This window comes from Myotis daubentonii, chromosome 17 (genome assembly GCF_963259705.1).
Source record: "Myotis daubentonii chromosome 17, mMyoDau2.1, whole genome shotgun sequence".
Lineage (NCBI taxonomy): Eukaryota > Metazoa > Chordata > Mammalia > Chiroptera > Vespertilionidae > Myotis > Myotis daubentonii.
Genome location: NC_081856.1, coordinates 40394858 through 40419207, shown reverse-complemented (window position 1 = coordinate 40419207; position 24350 = coordinate 40394858). Strand labels below are relative to the sequence as shown.

Genomic DNA, 24350 nt, shown 5'->3' with positions numbered 1-24350 from the left:
TAGGTTTATTTTAGTCCCCTAGAGCAGGGTAAGTAATTTTATTCTTATTTTACAGATGAGGAAACAGATTTAAATATGTTAGTTGACATCCAGAATCATACTGGAAGAGCCAGGACTTGATCTGTGTTTTATGGGTTTATATTTGCCTCTTTCTTCTTCATAGGAAATTTTTATTTATTAGCTTAGCCAGTATATGCTCTGTCTAGATAAAGTAACCCATGAAACTCAGAGTAATATTCTCCAAGTTATATTTTTTTATGTTGTTGACAAGCAGTTGTGTCCAGGCAATTGGACACGTTCTCAATACTTTTTTCTTCATTCATCAGATACATATCTCTGCAGGAAAAAAATGATGTTGATAAAGGTTAGGTTCCCAGGGTGAGACAAAACAAAACAAAACAAAAAACTAACGCAACAAGTAATGTATATTTTTTAGCAGGATTTCTTATTTGTTCATTCATTGGGACATTATAGTATTTCAGCTATAGTTTTTTAAGCTATAATTTAGCTTTTGTGGGTCAGCATAGGGACCTGAAAATACTTCTAGAGGAATATGCATTTTAGGTTACAATCAATTTAAGAAAGATAATTTTGGAATATAATCTATTTGAAAATTGGAGACAGTCTATACAGATTCACTTTGGATTAGGGGTACGGGAAATACAAATAAAGGTAGAAATGCTACCTTACATTAAAAGGTTGGTGAGGATTAAATGAAATAACTAACACGGTGCTTATCTCAGTAGTTGATCGTAGATTCTCAAAAAATGATAGCTCTTTTCTCTCTCCCTTTCACCCATATTACTTATCCTTAATGATTACAAACAGTACTTAATATTATCTCTATTCTGTCTCCTGACTAGGACAAAACTAGATTAACATCAAACTGCTAGCCAGTGTGTTGTCAAAAGCCTTTCAAGGCTCTTAACGGCCTGTGTTAAATAGTCCATCCACTATTAGACTATTAACTCACTATTAGACTGTTAACCCTGAGTAGTTTAATATTCCTATTTCTCTTTGGCATTCTCAGTCAGGAAAAATGTCCACGTGTGTTCCTTCTGATTTTCTTCTTCTTTTCCCACCTTGAGGCAAAATGAAAAGAGGAAGCATAAATCGTATATTGGTGTTAGACATTATATTTTAAAACATCATGATTTTAACAAATATTTATTTTATCACATACTGTGTCCCAGCTCGGCTCTAGAAATGTGGGACATGCAGTGAATGAAGCCATCGAATGAAACATCTCAGTAATTTCTTCCCCTGGTGGTGTTCACATTCTACATTAACTATTTCCCTATATAATGACTGTAACAACATCTGGCTTCCTACGCTTTTGCTTTTTTCAACACTTTTTTTAGTTCTCATTCAGACCTAGCAGGCCACAGTTATAAAGGTGTACACAGGTCAGTTTAGGTATTGTACTTAGGTATGTAGGAGTACCCAGAGTGGGTCATCTGTGCTCTGTTCGTAATGCTCCCCTAACGGAATGTGCAGCCTTGGGCAGGTTACGCTTCCAATAATGTGTAAAATTAAAATATACGATTGGAGTGTCTCTAAAAAATTTCGGTGATTCTAAAGTTTTTTATTCCTTAAAAAAGGTAGCTTCTCTGTAGAATGTGTTCTTGTCCTAATGATATTGTCACCCCAGTGAGGATCCAGAATTCCAGCCGTACTCTTTATAAGTTAAAACTATATCACCTCTATCAACTACACTGAATGAGAATCAAGGAGACTAGGTAAGAGGACTGCTGATAAGCCAAAATCCTTTCATCTTTGCAGTTTCTCTACTTCAGTATTTCCACTTAAAAATTTCTCATCCTTGATGTAGATAAGGATTTACCACAAAATAGGATCATGCAGTATTCTCCTTTATGATAAATACCCCAAATCCTCGATATTTTTATTGATTTCAGAGAGAGGAAGGGAGAGGGAGAGAGAGATAGAAACATCAGTGAGAATTATCGATTGGCTGCCTCCAGCATGGCCTACACTGGGGATCAAGCCCCCAACGTGGGCACGTAATCTGACCAGCAATCTACCTGTGACATTCTGGTTCATAGATTGACACTCAACCATGAGCATGCCAGTTGGGCATACTTATCTTTATTTTAAAAGAAATTTGATTTTAAAATAATCTTAAAAATCTTAAATAGTAAAAAGGAAAATGAAGCAGATAAAGACAAAAGATTCTTTTCAAAATATTTTTTGGCCTTAAAAATTTTTTTTAAAAATTTAAGCTAGATAAAACCAAACTTATTCATGAAAATGAATAGAACAACTGGAGTGATTAAGGCGGCTTAAGAATCCAATTACAAAAATATGAACAATTTCATTAAAATATGGTAGAGGAATGAAATAGACATTTTTCCAAAAAAGGCATACAGATGGCCAACAGGTCCATGAAAAGATGCTTAACATCTTTAATCATCAGGGACGTGCGAATCAAAACCACAATGAGCCATTCCATCACACCTGTTAAAATGACTAACATCAAAAAGACAGGAGACAGCATGTGTTGGCCTGGATGTGCAGAAAAGGGAACCTTGTGCAGTGATAGTGGGAATGTAAGCAGGATATTGAAGACATATCCTCACAGTTTTATTGCAGTATTATTCAAATAGCCAAGATGTGGGACAAATCTGTGGGTCCATCAATGGATGACTGGATAAGGAAGATACACATACATATATACACACGAACATATACCCCCCCACCCACCCACACACACACACAGCGGAGTATTACTCTTGAGAAAAGGAAAATCTGCCATTTGTGACAATATAGATGGACCTTGAGGCATTATGCTAAGTGAGATAAATCAGAGAAAGAATACTGTATAATGCCACTTATGTGTGGAATGCAAAAAAGCCGAACTCATAGAGACAGAGTAGAATGATGGTTACCTGGGGTTGGGTGTGGGTAATTGGGGAAGTGTTACAGTGTACAGCCTTGCAACTGGAAGATGAATAAGTTCATTAGCACAATACAGTGAGTTATGAATAATACTGTACTACATACCTAAAATGCTAAGAGACTGGATGGTAAATGTTCTCTACACAAAAAAGGAATGGCAATGTGATGGGATAGAACTATGAGCTAATGCTAAGGTTGTAATCATACTGCACTATAAATGTAGAAAATCAACAAGTTGTGTACCTTACACTTTCACAGTGTTATATGTTAACTATTTTGCAATAAAAAAACAAAGTCTTTGTGATTTCTTACTTTAATAAGCCAATTAAATAGGGAAAATTTTTAGATTTCAAAATTGTAGAGTATGAGTGCTATATAAATTTAATGAAATATTAATTATCTAAGTTGGTATTTTTATTCTCTTAATTTGTTACTGAAATTTAACTTTGGCTGATACTTTTCCAATCAATTTAGGTGTTCACTAATTAATAGGACAGCTAATATCACATAGGCCTTTTATTTATTTATTTATTTATTTTTAAAATATATTTTATTGATTTTCTACAGAGAAGAAGGGAGAGAGATAGAGAGTTAGAAACATCGATGAGAGAGAAACATCGATCAGCTGCCTCCTGCACACCTCCCACTGGGGATGTGCCCGCAACCCAGGTACATGCCCTTGACCGGAATCGAACCTGGGACCCTTCAGTCCGCAGGCCGACGCTCTATCCACTGAGCCAAACTGGTTTCAGCTCACATAGGCCTTTTAAAAAAAATTGTTTGGTGGTACATTTGTCTAATGATGAACTGGATTGAATAGGTTTTGGTGATGAATTATTAGATGGTGAATTAGTTCTGATCATTTATGTAATTGTCTGATAGATTCTGATAAATTTAAATCTAACCTCAATTTGAACTTTCATTTTTAAATTTGTTACATAATTACTGAATCTTATTCTTTTCCAAAAAAAGAAAAAAGAAAAGAAAAACCATTCAGTCATTTTTCAAAGATGTAGCTTAAACATTGCCAAATGATAATTACTTTGTAGTAATTGCATAAAAAACTTACTGAGCTATCTTGGAAATAATTTTTTTTTTATTAGAAAGGATAAGGAAAAAGATAACTAAAAGGTTAGCTTCTTGTAATATAAATCTTAATGTATTTTTCAACTAAAATAATGTATTTTCACAGTAGTGATGTATGCATGATGTATTAAAGAAATTAGGAAACCATTTGGCTCTGCAAAGAACTAGAAAACAATGTGGCAGACGCTAAATTCGATTCTAAATTCTGGCAGCGGAAAATTATCAAATAGATAAAGAACATATGTTCATTTACTTGGTAGAGCATTTTAATAAAAATAGGTCAAAATAATTGGTAGGAAAGAAGTGCTAATTCATAGAGCATAATAAACAAAGACCCCCTTTTTAAAAACAAAAAACAAAAACTACAGTGAAGTTGTAGTTGCACATAAAGTTCTAGTTCTCTGATAGCCCCAGAGAACACACATGCTAGCACAGTTCCATGCCTTTCTGCTCTCATGCCTGAGGCAGCCAAAAGCCATGAACCTTTTTTCCTTTCTGGCATAGCACGCTATTTTATGTTGGCCTTGCTTGCTCTTGTGTGCCCGTGTCTGCTTTCCCTTCTGGCTCTGGCTCCATTTAGCCTCCTGCTTCAGGTTCTGCTTGTTTTCCTGGCTCAAGCTGTGTTTATCTTCCATTCTCCGCTTCCTTTGTCAGCTCAGTGGGTCCCACACCTCCTGCCTCTCTGGCCACTTAATGGTCATTTCCTTGTCTCTGCTCAATATTTATGCTTGCCTTCTGGCCCTAATAATCCCTCCTCTTCCGATTTACTCTCCTTTGTACTCCTTTACACACAGAATTATGATATGAAACCTACAGGTTGACCTAATATACATCGGCATATATATAAAGGCACCTCACGTTTGACTATTTTAAAAAAATCTTTATTGTTGAGATTATTACTGATATCCCTCTTTCCCCCCCCATTGCTCGCCTCAGTCCATTCCCGCCCTGTCCCACGCCTTCGCCACCCTATTGTCTGTGTCCATAGGTAATGTAGATGCATATCAGATCTTTGTTTAATCTCTTCCCACCTCCTCACCCCCCTTCCCTCTGTTCCATTTCCATGCCTCTGGTTCTATTTTATTCACCAGTTTATGCTGTTCATTTAGATTTCTTATTTGTTTATTTTGATTTTTAGATTCAATTGTTGATAGATATGTATTTGTTGCCATTTTGTTGTTCATATTTCTGATCTTTTTCTTTTTCTTCTTCTTCCTCGTCTTAAAGAATACCCTTCATCATTTCATATAATACTGGTTTGGTGGTGATGAACTCCTTTAGCTTTTCCTTATCTGTGAAGCTCTTTATCCGACCTTCAATTCTAAATGATATCTTCGCTGGGTAGAGTAATCTTGGTTATTATAGGTTCTTGCTATTCATCACTTTGAATATTTCTTGCCACTCCCTTCTGGCCTGCATAGTTTCTGTTGAGAAATCAGTTGACAGTCATATGGGCATTCCCTTTTCTCTTGCTGCTATTAAGATTCTCTCTTTGTATTTAGCCCTTGGCATTTTAATTATGATGTGTCTTGTTGTGGTCCTCTTTGGGTTCCTTTTGTTTGGGACTCTCTGTGCTTCCTGGACTTCTAAGTCTATTTCTTCGACCAGGTAGAGGAACTTTTCTGTCATTATTTCTTCAAATGGATTTCAATATCTTGCTCTTTCTCTTCTCCTGGCACCCCCATAATGTGAATGTTGCTACACTTGAAGTTTTCCCAGAGGCTCCTTATACTATCTTCATATTTTTGGATTCTTTTTTCTCTTTGCTCTTCTGGTTGGGTGTTTTTTGCTTCTTCATATTTTAAATTGTTAATTTGATTCTCAGAATTCTCTACTCTACTGTTGAATCTCTGGATATTATTCTTTATTTCAGTCAGTGTATGCTTAATTTCTGATTGGTCCTTTTGTTTTGGAGGTTTCTAGAAGATTCTTGAGTGACCTTATAACCGTGGCTTTGAACTCTATATCCAGTAGTTCGCTTTCTTCCATTTCTTTCATTTTGTGACATGTTTCTTTGTCTCTGCATTTTGGCTGCTTCCCTGTGTTTGTTTTTATGTATTGGGGAGAGCTATTAAATCTCCTTGAGTTGGTAGAGTGGCCTTGTGTAGTAGGTGTTCTCTAGGGCCCAGTGGCTCAGCCTCCCCAGTCACCTGAGCTGGGAGCTCTAGGTGCACCCCTTTGTGAGCTATGATCACAGTCTTGTTGTAGTTGAGACTTGCTTGCTGTTGGTGTCACTGGGAGGAATTGACCTCCAGGCAAATTGGCTGTGAGGACCAGCTGTGACTACAATGGGAGAACTGCTGTGCAGGAGACACCCCTATGGAGTAGGACTTGCTTCAGTGGGGCTTTGGTGCTCACTGAGTCTTCCCCTTGAGTGTGTTGCTTATGGATGTGTAGAGTTATAATCTGGTATGGTCTGACACTGACCATTGGGTACACTGGCTCTTGGATCTCCAGGGAGGTGCAAAGTCAGCCATTGCCTGAGGCCAGCCAGCAGGACTCCAGAGAGATCTGCAGATTCCTCCTCTTTGTATCAGGTTTGGAAGTGCCAGATGAGGCCCAGCTATGAAGCCAGGCAGGCTGGTGCTGGTGCCGGGTCTTGGGTCTTTTATTGATAGGTTTGGGGCTCCCTGACCCAGCTGCAGCTTGTTGAGAGATTTTAGCCTGAGCAGGGAAAGGCCATTCATATGTAAAAGCTGCTGTGCACAGCTTGGGTGGGGTTGTAAATTGGATGAGGCGGGGTCTCAGGGAATCACCAGGGTGGAGCTAACAGAAAGCTGCCAGTCAGCCCTTGGACCGGAGAGTTCCCAGCATAGGAACAATGATCCCTGCGAGAACCAGTTCATTCCCTGATGCCAGACAATCCAGTTCCTCCTCATATGTGTCTGGGTCGCCCAGAGCCTCGCCCTGGTGCTGGAGCTCAGAGGAAGCAGGACCTTGTAAGTTCAGTTTGAACACCAGCCTTTTAAGGGGAACAGCTGGGTCTCCAGCAGTCTCTGTGTCACTGAGCCCCAATCCGCACTGGTTTTTACAGCCCATAGTTCTTACTGCCCATAGGGACTGCTTTTCCCAGCTCTGGGACCCTGGGCTGGGGGTCTGGTGTGCGGCTGAGATCCCTTGCTCCTCCAGGCGGCCTCTGCAGAGATGATCTTCCTCCAGATTAAAAAAGCAGCCCATGTGGGTGCCAGACCAGCCCGTATCGCCCCTCTACACCTCCTACCCATCTCAGTGTGCTTTCTTCTTTACTTCTCTGCTTGTAGGACTTCCATTTAGCCACCTTTCCAGTGGTTCTGGATGATGGTTGTTCTGTATTTTAGTTGTAATTTTGATGTGGTTGTGGGAGGCAGCGAGTACAGGAGTTTACCTATGCCACCATCTTCCTTTCTCTGTTTTTTGCTTTTTTAATTTTTTTTTATTTTTAAGCCATTTTATCTCTCATTAAAACTGTGATCTTGGAGATATAATTTAAACCATATGAACTTTATTTCTCAATATGTTAGATTGGGCTTTATTCGAAATAATTCCATCTTTGTACATTGTGAAGATTAAATGAATTAATGTATGGGATAGCATTTTATAAACTCTAAGGTACTTTTTTACTTACATAAAGAATTCTGTCAACTTTTATGCTATATGACTACAGTCTTCCTATTGTTATTTAAAATTGCATTAATCAGTATTCAATATAATTGGGTTCCTTTTTTTCTTGATTTGTAGGAATTCTTTGAATAGTCTAGATCAGTGGTTCTCAACCTTCCTAATGCCACGACCCTTTAATACAGTTCCTCATGTTGTGGTGACCTCCAACCATAAAATTATTTTTGTTGCTACTTCATAACTGTAATTTTGTTACTGTTATGAATCGTAATGTAAATATCTGATATGCAGGATGTATTTTCATTGTTACAAATTAAACATAATTAAAGCATAGTGATTAATCACAAAAACAATATGTAATTATCTATGTGTTTTCTGATGGTCTTAGGCGACCCCTGTGAAAGGGTCGTTCAACCCCCAAAGGGGTCGCTACCCACAGGTTGAGAACCTCTGGTCTAGACATTAAACCTTTTTAATTTTGCAGAATCTTCTCCCACTGTGTTACCTATCTATCTGTTATGATAGGTGCCCTATATTGTCTTTCATTAAACAGACATTTTTAATTTTAATGTAGTCAGATGCACACTTTTTTTTAACCTCCATGTGATGTTAGAAATCTTTCTTCATCCCAAGATGTCAATAAGATGTTTTTCTTTATTTTCTTATGTTAGTTTTATCTTTCACATTTAGTACTTTTAGTTTTCTTTCTTTCTTTTTTTTTTTTTTTTACAGTGTGAAGCAGGATTTGTCAAGCTACAACACACAGTTCATATCTGTCTCAAATCTGGCCGAATTTTTGTACAGCTTGTGACTATGATTGGTTTGATAATTTTAAATGGTTAAAAAAGGCAGAGAATAACAGTACTTTGTGATATGAAAGTCAGTTTTCGGTATTTATAAATAAAGCTATTGGAACTCAGCCATGTTTATTTGTTTATGTATTTATTGTCTATGGCTGGTTGTTTTTGTGCTAAAATGACAGAGTTGAATAGTTGCAACAGAGACTAAATAGCCTGAAAAGTATAAAATATTTATTAGATGGCCCTTTACAGAAATAAAAATTCTGAACCCTGATGTTAAGTAAGAATATAATTTCACGTTTCTATGAGTTAGTTTCTATGATAACATCAACCAAACATCCCTTTTTTTTCCTTCCTCTGATTTGTGAAACAACCTCTTCTCTGAGTTTTTTTTGTTTGAACCACTAAGGCAGGGGTCCTCAAACTTTTTAAACAGGGGGCCAGTTCACTGTCCCTCAGACCGTTGGAGGGCCGGACTATAGTTTAAAAAAAAACTATGAACAAATTCCTATGCACACTGCACATATCTTATTTTGAAGTAAAAAAAACAAAACGGGAACAAATACAATGTTTGTATTTGCATGTGGCCCGCGGGCCGTAGTTTGAGGACCCCTGCACTATGGCTTTGTAAGTTTTAGTCATTTAAACTTCAGGGGGTCTTAGAAGCTGATTTTTGCAATTAGCCTTAACTTTGTCTATTCCAGTGATGGCGAACCTTTTGAGCTCGGCGTGTCAGCATTTTGAAAAACCCCAACTTAACTCTGGTGCCGTGTCACATAAAGAATTTTTTGGATATTTGCAACCATAGTAAAACAAAGACTTATATTTTTGATATTTATTTTATATATTTAAATGCCATTTAACAAAGAAAAATCAACCAAAAAAATGAGTTGCGTGTCACCTCTGACATGCGTGTCATAGGTTCGCCATCACTGGTCTGTATTGACTTGATCATTTTGCAGAATCTTCTCCCGCTGTGTTACCTGCCTATCTATCTGTTATGGTAGGTGCCTTATATCTGTTTATGATTATTTTAGGCTTTGAGAAAACTCCTTCTTATGCCCTTGTGCACGATGTTTATTTAATCTGGCTGGAGGTAGAGGTCCAAATTTGGTGATCTCCTCTATCTAGTTTCTTCTTTTTCTTCTTCTTTATTTTAAGATAGAAAAGCACCTCTGGTTTAATATTCGTGACTGCAACAAAGATGTGAATCAACATTTATCAAGAGCCCAATATGGGCCACTCATTGCACTATGTGTTTTTATAACATTCCAAACATATAGGAAAGTTTAGAGAGTAATAAAACATATGCCATGTATTTTCATCCATTACTTCCTTTAATCCTAACAACCACTCTATGAGGTGGAAATGAAAATAAAATGGTTACATACCTTGCAAAACAGTGAACATTGGGGCTAGCAGTACTCAAACCCTAGTCTGCTTGACCTCAAAGCCTGTACTATTCCGTATACAATTAATTTGGGAGATCATGTTGTGCTTTCTTAACCTCCAGTATGTCAAATCAAATCCCTCATCCTCACTTTCTTTGAGAGTGTCTTGAAGATGGAATATGGATAGTGTCTTTCTTTATTCCTTTGACTAGTACGTTTTTTTTCCTGAAAGCCTCATTATTTTGAGTTCTCTCATATGTTGTGACAGCAGGTTTCTTTGTCAACCATCCTGTTCAGAATAAATAGCCTGTGCTGTGCCAGCATGATTTATTGCTGCTACTTCCTTTCTTTATGTTTTGAGTAATTTTATCATAAGAGGATATAAAGTGTTTTAGACATGTGCAAATGCCTGCGTGACGAAAGCAGTTCACCTGGCTGCTTGGCCAGCTGCCTGTGGACAGTGCTCCATTTTGGTATCAGAGAAGAGAAGATAGAACAAATTAGGTTTCTCAAACAAGATCCATACACCCAATGTCATCAGCATTTCTCCTCTAATGACACCCATAGAGAACTGCCAAAAGATCGTAGGATCAGAGAACATAGACATAAGGGTTATTTCTATTCTTTGAGCAACTCTGAGTTATTGTGACGAGGGCAGAAAGAACTTGTATAGCTGAATAGGGTGTTGCTTATTGTAAATCCCTTTTTTGGGACTTTGAAAATGGATTTTATATCTGTATGTGAAAGATTCTTTAATCTTTAAACTGCCTGTAAGCATGGAGTACACTGGGTGGTTTCTTCTTTTTTAAATCAGATGGTATCTTAAAAATATTTTACATATTTAATTATGAGAAACTGCAATTACATTACAGAAAATTTGGAAAATACAGGAAGAATAAAATCACCCACAATCTTGCCACTCTGATAGATATACTAATAATATTTTGATGCATTTTTTAATCTTTTGCATTACAAATAACAACTTAGAGCTAATCTCCAGATATCTTAACATCTCTTCTGGTTGAAGACTATATGATTTATAGTGATGAGGCCAAGGAATTTCAAAATGTGCATGCTTATGTCCTTGAATATATTTATTTAATCAGATATAGATGCCTTTCTAAGGTGGATTGATTTTGTTGCCTTGTCCATTGAACTGTTAATTTTTGGAAGCTACTATGGAAAACTAGTTTCATGATTTACTTGGTTTTCTCAGTTGTAAAAAGTAGTGACCCTCTCCTTTGTGAGCAATTTTTATATTTTTACGAAATATATTATCTCTGTAGGTCTTTAGAAATTAATAGTAGTTCAAAAAATGCCTGATGCTATGGCAATTCATATTTTTTTGATTTCTTATATCCAGACATTAAGTATGTCATTTGTTTTATTTTTTTAAATAAAAAGTTTTTACAAAGTAGATAATAATAAATTATTAAAATATTTGATCACCCTTACACTATATACAACATAGGACAAAAGTAGGCTTATAGTTGTAGGTGAAACACAGAGTTTATTCTTGTATTATTATTTATTAATTACTGTATTATTTTCTTATTTATTTATTTATAAATTGAATTTCTTGCGGTGACATTGGTTCATCCAATTGTATAGGTTTCAGGTGTACAGTTATATAATCCTTCATTTGTGGATTGGTGTTTTCCTTCGCCCACATTGAAGGTTAGCGGGGCATGTGATTGGGTAGTCACCCTACTTGGCTTGTTTGATTTTGGTCAAACCCAGTTGGGTAGGCTCTGGTAAAATAGTCTCCCTTGACGACTCCGGGATTGTTAGGAGAGTAGAGAGCCCTGGGAATATTTCAAAGAGGTCACTTCCCCTTCCACCTGCTGGATGCGGGAGGAGATTTTTATGTGCTCTTTTCTGTGAGCAACTGGTAGGGCTCTTAGAGGTAAAATTTATGGAAGTGCCCAAGACTGGGATACCTTGGAGTTTTGAAAGTTCCATCTCGTTTACGAGTCTATGGCCATCGGGCAATTATAGTGAAAAGTGTTCCTACAGATACTGGCTTCAGGCGTGGGCTTCTGTTCCTCGGCCTGTATTCTTGGTCAGTTGTGATTCCCTGCTCATCTGTTTCTCTAGTTTTCAGGGCAGCACTTTGCCCTGTGAACCTACATTCTTATGGCTTTAAGAATTACTGATTTTCAGTTTGTTCAGCTTTTTTTTTTTTTTCTTGTAAGGATAGGAGTAAAGATTTCCAAAGTCTTCATGTATCAGACTGGAAACTGGACATCTCATACTTTTTTTGAAATGCAGAAATGTATAGAAGTTCATTGCTAATAATGTTAGTGTACTGTCAAAGAAATATATAATTACTTTTTCATATTACCAGTTCTTAAGTTATTATCTCAATATGAATTTTAACTATGGTCAGATACTTTGAGGTTTGATTTTATCTAAAATGTTGGTAAAATGGAGAATAATTTTATACTGTGATTGTATTTAAAGACAGGTAAATGTTTATAGTGCCATATTATGATACATATTTGGGAAGGTGATACACATGTTCACATATCTTATAAATAGATATTTTATAAATCCCAGAAATAATTCCTGAATTAAAATTTTTACATCTATTAATTTTTTTTCAAGTAAAGATTTGGAATGGGAAACTGATTTGTAGATTAATATCTATTTATGATAAAAACTTTTGTCATTAATTAAGAACAACATGATTCCTTTCAGAGTACCACTCAGGATTTTTTAAAAATACATATTTCTAATTTATACACTTATTTCAATATTTGTTTTTAACATACATATTATTTGGTGAAGGGTAATCTTGAATTGTTCTCTAGTTTGATGAGCTAGTATGATAATCTGTCTTTGTCATTTGTTTTAAAATGTTAAGAATTTTTTTGTTTTATTCTCAAAGAAATACAATGATAACTTTTCTAGATAGAATCCAATGTCACTAGTTTGCTTGTTTGCTAAATATGATATTTAGTGTTAAATATAACCTTTTATACTAATAAATTATATAATTATGTACATACTAAATGATATGGCTTTAGCTTTAGGCTAAACCTGTTACACTTTTTTAAAAAAATATATATTTTATTGATTTTTTACAGAGAGGAAGGGAGAGAGATAGAGAGTTAGAAACATCGATGAGAGAGAAACATCGATCAGCTGCCTCCTGCACATCTCTTAATGGGGATGTGCCCACAACCCAGGTACATGCCCTTGACCGGAATCGAACCTGGGACCTTTCAGTCCACAGTCCGACGCTCTATCCACTGAGCCAAACCGGTTTCAGTAACCTGTTACACTTTTTGAAGTATATGCAGATTACAGAGGATTTTTTTTGTCAATATAGAGATACATAATTTACCAGTTATATTTATTTATTGGGATACTAAGGTGTATAAGGGTATACCTTTTCATTATTGCTTATAGCATTAAAAATAAGAACACACTGGAAAAGAAAATCAATATGATTTAAAGAGAATTTAATTAAGAATATTAATATGACTTCCTAAGGAAAGTCCTAGCTATTGGTGTCCAGTTTTAGTTACCAATCCTTAGTCTTTCTTTGGGAAAGTGAAAGATAATCAACTCACAATTGAGTCCTAGGTTTGCCTCTCAGGACCAGTCCTAAGCAGAGTGTGGGAAGCCACATTTCAGAGGCATCACTGCACTTGTGTCTGATCTTTCTCTACCCTTTAAACATCCAGTGCTATTTCAGTGAAGCACTGAGTTGATTATGGTTGAAATGCATTTTTAGTTTGTTCTAGTTATATGAATAATTTACTTTAGCTTATGAATATTTTAAATTTAATATATGTACTTATTTTAGTAGCTATGTTTAGGTAGATTGGATACATTCCCCTCTCCTCCAGTTCCTTTAACTGACCCTTTAAGCAGTAAATACAGTCATTTGTAAGGCTTTAAAAGTACATTTATAGAACCTTACGTTTTATTTAAAATTTTATGCCTTCAATTTACATTAATGAAGAAATTTTAAAAATAAAGAGGAAATCCATTTACCTTCAGTAAAGCAAATGTAACTGTGTTTAATGTGGTACCTTAAAATAATTATTTTAAAAGCCTCAACATCAATAAAATCTGCAGAAAACGTGAGGACTAAATCATGAAATCATTTAGAACAGCAGTGGAGTTTTAATAGTAGTCCTCTATTAAGAACAAACGCTTCAACTTCTGTGTTATTTTTTTGGGGGGGGTGCCAAATTAATTCAAATGGGTGATTCCAGTGTTTGGCAAAGCGCTAAGCTTTTCCATGTAACAAACCTCAGTTTCCTTTTTTTTTTTATACGACCACAAACCTGTAGATAGAAATGTCTGCCTAGTACAGTGCACTCAGTTGCGCAAACTTATCTTTTTAGGGCCAAAGAGGAGCACAAGCCCCAGCCGACGCAGTAAGTACATGTACTAAGGGTGCAGTGGGCTTGACTTCTGTCCCTTTGCCATACCTGCTTCCGGCACCCTGGATGGTATTAGCTAACACTAATACTGGAGAGGCTGCAGCTGGCGTGTCTTCTGCTTCCCGACTCTCTGGCTGGTAAGACAGCTGCCTGCAGTTTCTTGCTTCACCCACACACTGACTGACTGGATGTAGTAGTTTTTCGCTGCCTGCCTGTGGTCTGGTTCAGTGTTCAAACTTTAATTTCCCTACCTTCCGACTGCCTGGGTGCTAGCTGGAGCTCCCATGTCCATTGGCTGTAGCTTCTGTGCCTGTGTATTTTTTATTATGATGGGTAAGAAAGCGTTTGACCTACCTTGTTATTCCTTTGGTTATTCAGTCACACTATTTGCTTATTTAAACAGGTGGTTTCCCTTTAGTGGGATCACTGAACTGGTAAATAACGTGCTTCAGCCCCAGCAAAAACAACAAAATGAAAAGGAGCCCCAGACGTAAGTAAGCTGATCTGCATAGACTAAATATTATCTCTGGTAGTGTAACGTACTAAAGAGTCTATATTAAAATTCTGCCCTTGGAATATTATCCCATAGAAATGAAAATTGTTAGGTTATGAGTTTGGTACCTTGTCCTTTAATTATCCCATAGAAATCTAAAAAGAATACAAGGATAATTTATAGGGAAGTAAAAACAAAGAGGTAACCCCCCAGCTTTAGTATAAATAATGTGAAATGTATTTATCCAACAAAATATCTTTCTCTAATCATGCAATATATTTCAAAGTATGTTTTCCCCCCGAGAGGGCATTAAGAGTTATTAATTCCCAAAGGCAATCTGTGGTCAAATAGTTTCGGAAAGATTCTTTTACAAAAGATTAAGCAGTTTTCTTTATTGTGTAACGTCTTCGTTTTTAAATGTGCTCCAAAGGCGTTAGAACATACGGTGTTTACTAACTTACTTGACTGCTGAGTCCTCTTTTCATTGAACATTTCAAATTACATTGTACCATAATTTGGGAAAGCAACAGTTTATTCTCACATTGACCTGAAACATTAAAAAAAGGTCCATTCCATTCATTTTATTTATTCTTTGAGAAGTTGTTCACACTTACGTCTTTTTAACTTTGTACAAATCATTATTTCTGTTGTGAATGTGAGAAAGACTGCACATATTTAAATTCCATCTCCCCATGAAAACATCCATTTTACTCAGAAATGCTCTTACCACCCAGCCTCTGCACTTTTTAAAGTAGGAGGTATGTGTACCGAGAAGATGGTTTGGTTGTAGGAATGGGCAGATTGAAAAGGACATGAACTTGAGAAGAGAATGAGCATGCCTTCAGGAGCCCTAAGATGAAATAGAAAACATTCACTTTTTGCATATAAATGCAAACTAGAAGATATAACGTCTTTTTGTCTAGTTATCTCCTCATCCATTTTATGTTACCTTGTATGCATTTTATTTAAAATTATGTTACCTTTCCAGTTTCAATTGAAGTAAAACTATGTTGTGAATTAAAAATATGTTGTAAAACTAATAGTTGGTATGTAGTTCTAAAATCAGAACTGTTGCTGTATATAAGCTAGTTGAAGTCCAGACCGGGTATCTAACAGAATGCCTGATGTAATAGGAACTCATAATAAATATTTCCTTACGACTGATTTACATGTTTTATCTTTTTATGATATAATAATAACGGAGACTTATTTGTAAAATATAGAAGGCTTCTCTTTCAAGTGGCAACTCAGAGACCTAAGCTGCTTCCCATCTTGTTCGTAAGCCAGCTGAAACACATAACCCCCAGGGTTGCTGCATCAGAGGAGAGAGAGAATGGAGTACTCACACTTATTAGTTGTATAAAGCAGGAAGTGACATAAGCCACTTTTGGTCACAGATCATTGCCCAAAACTTGTCATGAGGCTCTTAAATAACTGCAAGGACATCTAAAAAGTCTCTCCATGTGCTCATGAAGAGTGGCGACTGCATGTAACAAGCACTAGTAACATCTATTACAGTTATTTTACATTTGGTTCTCATTTATTGCAATGAGATGGAAATTTCAGGATGCCAAAAGATGAAGATTTGCCAAAAGAATGCTGCTATAGCAAGGGTAACTCCAATATCAGCCCTGACTCCTGGTACTGACGTTTCTACTGAAACTGTTGTAATGACTTGGCACCAAAGTCTAATTTTATAAGATGGAAGATTAGGTTTAATAATATGAAGAACATTTGAATACGTAAGTGTCTTTCAGAAGGAAGGAAATTTGTTGGATTTTTTTCAGGGATCACGTGTTAAATTTTGTTGGGGATTACAGGGAGGCTTACATTCTCTTAGGTAACAGTGAAAGACTAATAGATTAAAAATGTGATAGCAATGAAAATATATTTAGGGCATACTGAGAAACCATTAGTGATCATCAGATGTGTCAGAGGCCAGTAAAAAAAGAGGAACCGTAAACAATAATTTTTAAAAGGAGAAGCAGAGCTATCAGAAAGCATTCTTCTGTTCTTAGGTGGAAGCTGTCTCCTTTGGTTTGTCATCTGCTTGACACAAGAGTCATTGGTTAGCTGTTTCTCTCCAAAGAGCATTAGCTTTCGCAGATTCTTAGGACACTCCTATTTACACTCTCCTGAGGAAGCGGATTTCCAACAGTCTAGGCAAAATTGTTTGTGTCTTTTTAGTGGTAAAACATGAATTTGAGGGTTAACATTTGGAGGCTTTCACTGACGTGCTAATTGTTATCATGGCGTTGCTGTCTTTTTCATTAAGACTCTGGGCAGTTTTTTTCTCCCATCTTTTCCAGAAGACTAAATATTTAGGTTTTTGGTCATAGCTTTGGAAAGACTGCTTGTACCGGTTGGTGATAAGATTGGGTGTTACATGGATTTCTTTCTGTACTTAATCATGTTAACTTGTAATAGAGCTGAGTCTAGGATCAGAGGTAAAAATTTTAAATGCATGGGAAGCCTATTATCACATTGTTTGCGGGTAGTTTTTATCGTGCGCTAACAGGTGGCGCGGGCCATTTTTGCTAATTTTTTGCGCAAATGGCAACATTCAGTAAAATTACGATAACTTTAGTTTACGTATTTATACGTTACCCACATTCTACCGCTAGTCTATAAAAAACGTATTAATACGTGTCACGCGCTCTACTACACTGGTAGAACGTATAAATACATAAAACATGTAAACACGTTTCCCGCATACAATGTGTTATTAATTCACTAGAGGCCTGGTGCACGACATTCGTGCATGGGGCGGGGGAAGGGGGGTCGCTCAGCCCGGCCTGCACCCTTTAGCAGTCCGGGAGCCCTCAGGGGATATCTGACTGTGGCTTAGGCCCACTCCTAAGTTGCAGTCAGACATCCTTAGTGCTGTCGTGGAGGCGGGAGAGGCTCCCGCCACTGCCACTGGGCTCGCCAGCATCAGCCCAGCCCCCCAGCTTGTGACTGAGCGGCGGGGGAGGGGGACACTGACCACCTGGGGGGGGGGGCAGCTCCTGTGCTGAGTGTCTGCCCCCTGATGGTCAGTGTGCATCATAGCAACTGATCATTCTGCATATTACCCTTTTATTATATAGGATAAGGGAGAGTGATGGATCGCCAAAGGGTTGATTTTATTGTTTTGAAGGTTAATGGCATGGAAACTGAAGGGTCTTTGAGACTGTTGTTAATTTAATTTTACTTAAAAAGTTCTACTTTTTCTTTTTCTGAAGATTGAGAATGATATGGACAAAAATGTTTTATTATAAGCTATGTGTTTCTTGTTGGTGCTTGCTGGTCCAATCAGTTGATAATGCAGTTGTGAAACAAGTTATAAAACCCAAGTACTATATATTCTGGAATATACGTAGCTCTTTTTTTTTCTGAAATCATCCCTCTAATGAAATGACATTGCTTTCTTTTTAGTGTTTATAAAATCTATCTTATTATGAGAAACCCTCAATTTCTTTAGTTTGATTTACAAAGTACTGCTTGGAGGAGAAAAAAGACCTCAAACAATCATACCTACACCTATAGAGATTACAGTTGTCCGCCTTATCCAAGTTTTTGCTTTCTGGTCTGAAAATACTAAGTGGAAAATTCTAGAAAAAACCAAGTCATAAATTTTAAATTGTGTACCATTTTGAGTAGTGTGATGAAATCTCATGCTGTTCACTCTGTCCTGCCCAGGATGAGAATCATCTCTTTGTCCAGTGTATCCACGCTGTGTATGTTACCCACCCATTTAATCACTGTAGTAACCATCGCAGTTATCAGAAGATCAGTGCCGGTGTTCAAGTAACCCTTATTTACTTAACAGAGTTCAAGAGTACTGATGCTGGCCCAGCAGGTGTGGCTCAGTGGTTGAGCATAGACCCATGAACCAAAAAAGGAACCTGGTTCGATTTCTGGTCAGGGCACATACATAGGTTGCTGGCTGGATCCCCAGTAGGGGATGTGCAGGAGGCAGGTGATCCATGATGTTTTTCTCTCATCGATGTTTCTGTCTATCCCTCTCCCTTTCTCTCTAAAAATCAATTAAGAAAAGCATATTAAAAAAAAGTGTATGTTGGGAATTTGGATAGCTAAAGAGAAGCCAAAAAATGCTTCTTTAAAATGTGGAAGTTCTAGATTTAGTAAGGAAGAAAAAAAAAAAAGTCATATGCTGAGGTTGCTAAGATCTACAGTAAGAACAAATCTGTTAAATTGTGAAGAAGGAAAAAGAAATTTGTGTTAGTTTTGCTGTAGCACTTCAAACTGAAAAAGTTATGGCTACAATATGTGATAAATGTTTACTAGTTAAGATGGAAAACCCATCAAATTTGTGGGTGGAAGACACGAACAGAAAATATGTTCCCATGCCCAGCTGGCATGGCTCAGTGGTTGAGCGTCAACCGATGAACCAGGAGGTCATGGCCCAACTCCAGTCAGGGGACATGCCTGGGTTGCAGGCTCGATCCCCAGTAAGGGCGGGCAAGTGGCATGTGGCGTGCAGGAGGTAGCTGATCAATGATTCTATTTCATCACTGATGTTTCTAACTTTCTCTACCTCTCCCTCTCCCTTCCTCTCCGAAATCAATAAAAACATATTAAAAAGAAGAAAAAAAAATGTTCCCATGTTGTGTCAGAAAGCATTGAGCCTATGGGAAGACTTTAGTGAGGGGTCCCCCGAATGAGTGACACCAAGCCATTTACTGTAAGTAAGGGGTGGGTACACAGATTCAGGAATAGGTTTTGACTAAAAAAATATAACAATTATTGGAGAAGAGAGAGAGAGAGAGAGAGAGAGAGAGAGAGAGAGAGAGAGAGAACGAACCACATTCACATAACTTTTATTATGGTGTGTTATGATGGTTTTATTATTAGCTATTGTTTTTAACCTCTCACTGTGTCTGGTGTATAAATTAAACTTTATCATAGATATGTATCGGCAAAAACTTAGTATATGTAGTGTTTGGTATTACCTGTGGTTTTAGACCTCCACTGGGAATGTATATCCTGTACTGTACCTGATGGAATTTGTGAAAAGGGAGATAAAGAAATTTAGCATCAGTTTAGAAATTCTCAATGGCTGGTGCTGGAAGTTGTAGTAAACAAACCTATAAAGATTATTTTACAAAAGTAGTAATGTATATTACTAGTTTATGGAGATCATGAAAGCACATACTTACCAGATAAATGAGAAAATAACAGCAACAAAAACCTATGTGGCTGGGTATAAAATTGCTGGGACAACAGGATTACCACGAATTAATAGATTGACAGTTTAGTTTTCTCAAAGAACTCAAAAGTAAAGAAAATTTATTTTGGAAAACATTGAGTTCAATGAGTTGCTTTAGTGATTATGGAGACATTGATGTAGAAATAAGAAAGGGGAAAAAGCCATTTTTCCAAATTATTGTGTGTTTTTAAAATTTTTTTCCCGTTTTTTTCTTCATTTTGGTGTATGTCTTTTAAACATTCATTTGTAATAAAAGTTTTAAATTAAGTATGAGTATATCTTTGACTCCTTTATTTATATCAAGGATTGATTTGCAGAATATGGCCTGTGGTTCCAATCCTGCCCGCTGCCTGTTTCTATAAATAAAGGTTTATTGGAACACAGCCAAGCTCATTTGTTTGCATGTGTTCTATGACTGCACTCGCATCCCACCAGCAGATTTGACTAGTTGTGACAGAAACCCTGTGTCCACAAGGCCGAAAATAATCTATTTCTGGACCTTTACAGAAAACGTTAGCTGACCCCTGATTTACATCACTGGAAGGTTATATATTCAAGTTTACATACTTAAGATCTTTTAGACTAGTGGTTCTCAACCTTCCTAATGCCACGACCCTTTAATACAGTTCCTCATGTTGTGGTGACCCTCAACCATAAAATTACTTTCGTTGCTACTTCATAACTGTCATTTTGCTACTGTTATGAATCGTAATGTAAATATCTGATATGCAGGATGTATTTTCATTGTTACAAATTGAACATAATTAAAGCATAGTGATTAATCACAAAACAATATGTAATTATATATGTGTTTTCTGATGGTCTTAGGCGACCCCTGTGAAAGGGTCGTTCGATCCCCTAATGGGTCGTGACCCACAGGTTGAGAACCGCTGTTTTAGACCTTTCATTGCATTTGGAGTTTGGTTCTGACAGTGTTGTTCTGGAGTAGGAACAAACACAAAAACAATGAAACGGAATACAGGGTCCATAAGTAGACCCAGGCACATGTGGAAATTTAGTATGTGACAGATTTCCATCATCAATCAGAAGAAGAAAGGATAGAGTATTTAATGGTCCTGGGAAAATGGAATCTCTATATAAAGGAGATTGAAATTCTTACATCATATCACATATAAAAATAAACATCAGATCAATTAAAAGCCTAAATGTGAGAGGTAAGATTATAAAGCAAGTAGGAGAAACCGTAGAATTCTTTTTTGACCGACTTAAAGGTATGTAAGGATTCTTTTTAGAGCCAGCTACTGAAATCACAAACCATGAAGGGAGAAATTGATGTATTTGACTACATAAAAATTAAAGATTTAATTTTGTTAATTTTTGTTTAACAAAGGACACAATGTTCAAAATTAACAGGCGATTGTCAGACCAGGATATTTGTGCCCAAGTGGCATGGCTCAATGGTTGAGTGTCGACCTATGAACCAGGACGTCATGGTTCGTTTCCCAGTCAGGGCAAGGGGCATGCAGGAGGCAGCAGATCAATGATTCTCTCTCATCATTGATGTTTCTCTCTCTCTTTCGCTCCCTCTGCCTTCCTTCTCTGAAATCAATAAAAAATAAAATTATTGCCCATGGGCCAAATCTGGCCTACTGTTTGTTTGTTTGTTTTTGTTGGTTTTTAAATAACTGGCGAGTTAAAAATGGTTTTTACATTTTAAAATAGTTGAAAAAATTTATTGATAATATTCTGTGACTATAAAGTGACATGAAATTCAAATTTGTGTTTATAAATAATGTTTCATTGCGACACAACCATGTTCATTCATTTACATTTTACAAATGGTTGCTTTCTGGCTCATACTTTTTACAGCCCATTAAAGAAGTATGTATTTACCCAAGGACACAATTTTCCTCAATATTGTCTTCTAGAAATTTTATAGTTTCAGTCATTACATTCATTTCTGTAGTCCATTGATTATAGTTCTGTAATATATTGAGTTAGTTTTCATATAAGATGTGAGGTAGGAATTGAAGCTCACTTTTTCACACATGAATTTCTAATTACTTTTTTATACATGAATTTCCCATTGCTTAAAAGACTTTCTTTTTTTTCTAATTAATTACCTTGGAACTTTTTAAAAAAAATTAATGACCATTTAAATATTGGACTATTTTTGGACTCTATTATTTTTCATTGGGATATGTGTTTCTCCTTTGCTAATGCCATATTGATTTGATTACTTGTGTAGCTTTTACAGTAAGTCTTGAAATCAGTTATTGTTTTAGCCTTTTTCAAAATATTTTGCCTATTCTAGGAATTATACTTTTCCATATAAATTTTAGAATTAGCTTGTCAATTTCTTCGAAAAATTATGCTGAGATTTTGTGATGTCATTGAATCAATAGATTGATTTGTAGAGAATCAATATCTTTTTTCTTTTTTTGTTTTGTTAATTCTCAGCCGAGGTAGATACATATAACTGCATATGTTTTGCAAAATTCACTGACGTGTATTATCTGAAAGGGGTGAATTTTACCATGCATAAATTATACCTAAGAGAAAAACTGACTTTAAAGAAATTAGTTTCACAGTGCTAACCTTAAGTCAGTAGGTATTAAAAGTAGAGCTCTGTGAATGAGCCCTTATTATCTACTTAATCACAAAGCATACTTTCTTTTTCACATAAACCAATAAATTCAAATAGCCATGTCATTGATCTTTAGAGAGTTGAAGGGAAGGGGAGAGACGGAGAGAAACATTGATGCGAGAAAGACATCAATTGATTGTCTCCCACAGGCACCCCAACCCATATTGAGCCTGCAACCTAGGTATGTGCCCATGCCCAGAATCGAACCTGGGACCTTTCAGTCCTTGGACCGACACTCTAATCACTGAGCAAAACGAGCTAGGGCCATTTTAATATTCTTTACAATAGAATAAATCGTTCTCTGGGTGACTGTAGACATGTAAGCTGTGTGATAGTATGCAGAGACATCACCGTACAGGAGTTCTGATTGGCGCATAGTCTTCAATAATTACAAGGAGTTACTTGAATGAAACTGTTGTCAAAGCAGTAAGACTGCATTTATGCATCCAGCATTTTCAGGATTGTTGGTAACCTGGGCATATTTTTCTCCAGTAATCTTGTCTCTTGTTATTACAAGGCCTAACTTGCTCACGAACACCTCGTTGACAGTACCTTTGGTAACAACGCCCAAAGTTGTATAAAGTGGGGATGATGGATTCTTCTTTACACCAAGCATTGGCTGGCAAAAGGTGGCTTTCAGTTCAGGATACGTTACATGGGCCTTGAAACGTAAGCCCATTGGCTTAATGAATCTTCCATATTTAGGTGGTTTTTGAGTAAAGCCATCTCCAACAAAGCACTTTAGTAACCATCCTCCTCCACGCCTTTCTCTTTCTTGTTCAAATAACTTTTAATCCCTCTGTTTCTCCCTGAGCATGAACTTTGGGCAGAGGGACTTCCCATTTTCCAGCTTCCTCTCTCTGTTTTTGTTTAATCATATTGGAAAGTACTTTAGCTTGGGACTGTCCCTCTCGGTCCAGTAGATAGGCAGGTACTGCTCCTCGTGGAGTCTTTTCATCATTCTTTTGTTTGGTGTTTCTCTTTTTATGCATCCTGATAGTCCTTTTCGTTTGTATTTTCTCAGCATGGCGCTGTTTATGGTAGCGCTTAGCCTTCAGACCAGTCATCTTTTTTGCCTTTGAACGGTCGTGAGCCTCTCGACCTTCCTTCTTTCTCTTCTCATGGTTATCCAAACACTATCCACAGCATTTATGGTGTAACTCAGTATTCTTATTTAGTGACATGTTTTAAATTTCAGCATTTCCATTTGACTCTTACAGTTTCTGCTTTAATACTCCATCTGTTTATGCATTATGTTTTTCTATATGTCTTTCACCTTAACAATTTTAAAATTTATTGATGAGAGAGAGAGAGAGAGAGATGGATTTGTTGTTCTACTTATTTATGCATTCATTGGTTGATTCTTGTATGTACCCTGACCGGAGATTGAACCTGCAACCTTGGCATATCAAGAGGATGCTCTAATCAACTGAGCTACCCAGCCAGGGCCTACTTTAATAATTTTAATTATATAAATGTCTGTCTATGATAATTTCATCATCCTTGTCATCTCTGAATCTAATTATATTGGTTATTTTATCACTTGGCAATGGGTTTTTTAATCCTTGCTATTTCCCCCAGAGCCTCATGGGTTTGAATTGTGTTTATGCTTTAAAGTGGGCATGCCTTTTATGTCAGACCATTAATGTTGGGGATTAAATCACCAAGCAAGTCAGGAGTTCACATAGGTTTGGATGTTGTTGTTTTAATCATTACCTTTAGTGCACCAGTCTTCAGATTCTGTTAATAGTGGATTACTGTTGCATTGTACTTAATTAGGATGGATGCAGGAACACCAAGAAACCACTAGTCATCCCTTCTACACTCACATATGTGCCCCCCCAAAG

The 24350-nt window shown here is 36.7% G+C and overlaps 1 protein-coding gene and 1 pseudogene across 37 annotated transcripts in view; one reads left to right on the top strand and one right to left on the bottom strand.

Annotated features, from left to right (window-relative positions):
• RIMS2 (regulating synaptic membrane exocytosis 2) overlaps window positions 1-24350 on the top strand; it is a 341566-nt gene that overhangs the window by 31478 nt on the left and 285738 nt on the right. For 7 of the 37 annotated variants that reach the window (XM_059671979.1, XM_059671970.1, XM_059671976.1 and 4 more), the window contains exons 2-3: window positions 14152-14184; window positions 14594-14680. The exons of the other annotated variants lie outside the window; for them this stretch is intronic. In XM_059671979.1, the coding sequence (XP_059527962.1) occupies window positions 14152-14184; window positions 14594-14680 (120 nt within the window). The remainder of the gene's footprint in view (window positions 1-14151; window positions 14185-14593; window positions 14681-24350) is intronic. 37 annotated transcript variants of the gene reach the window in all.
• Window positions 22911-23687, bottom strand: LOC132219631 (ribosome biogenesis protein NSA2 homolog; annotated as a pseudogene).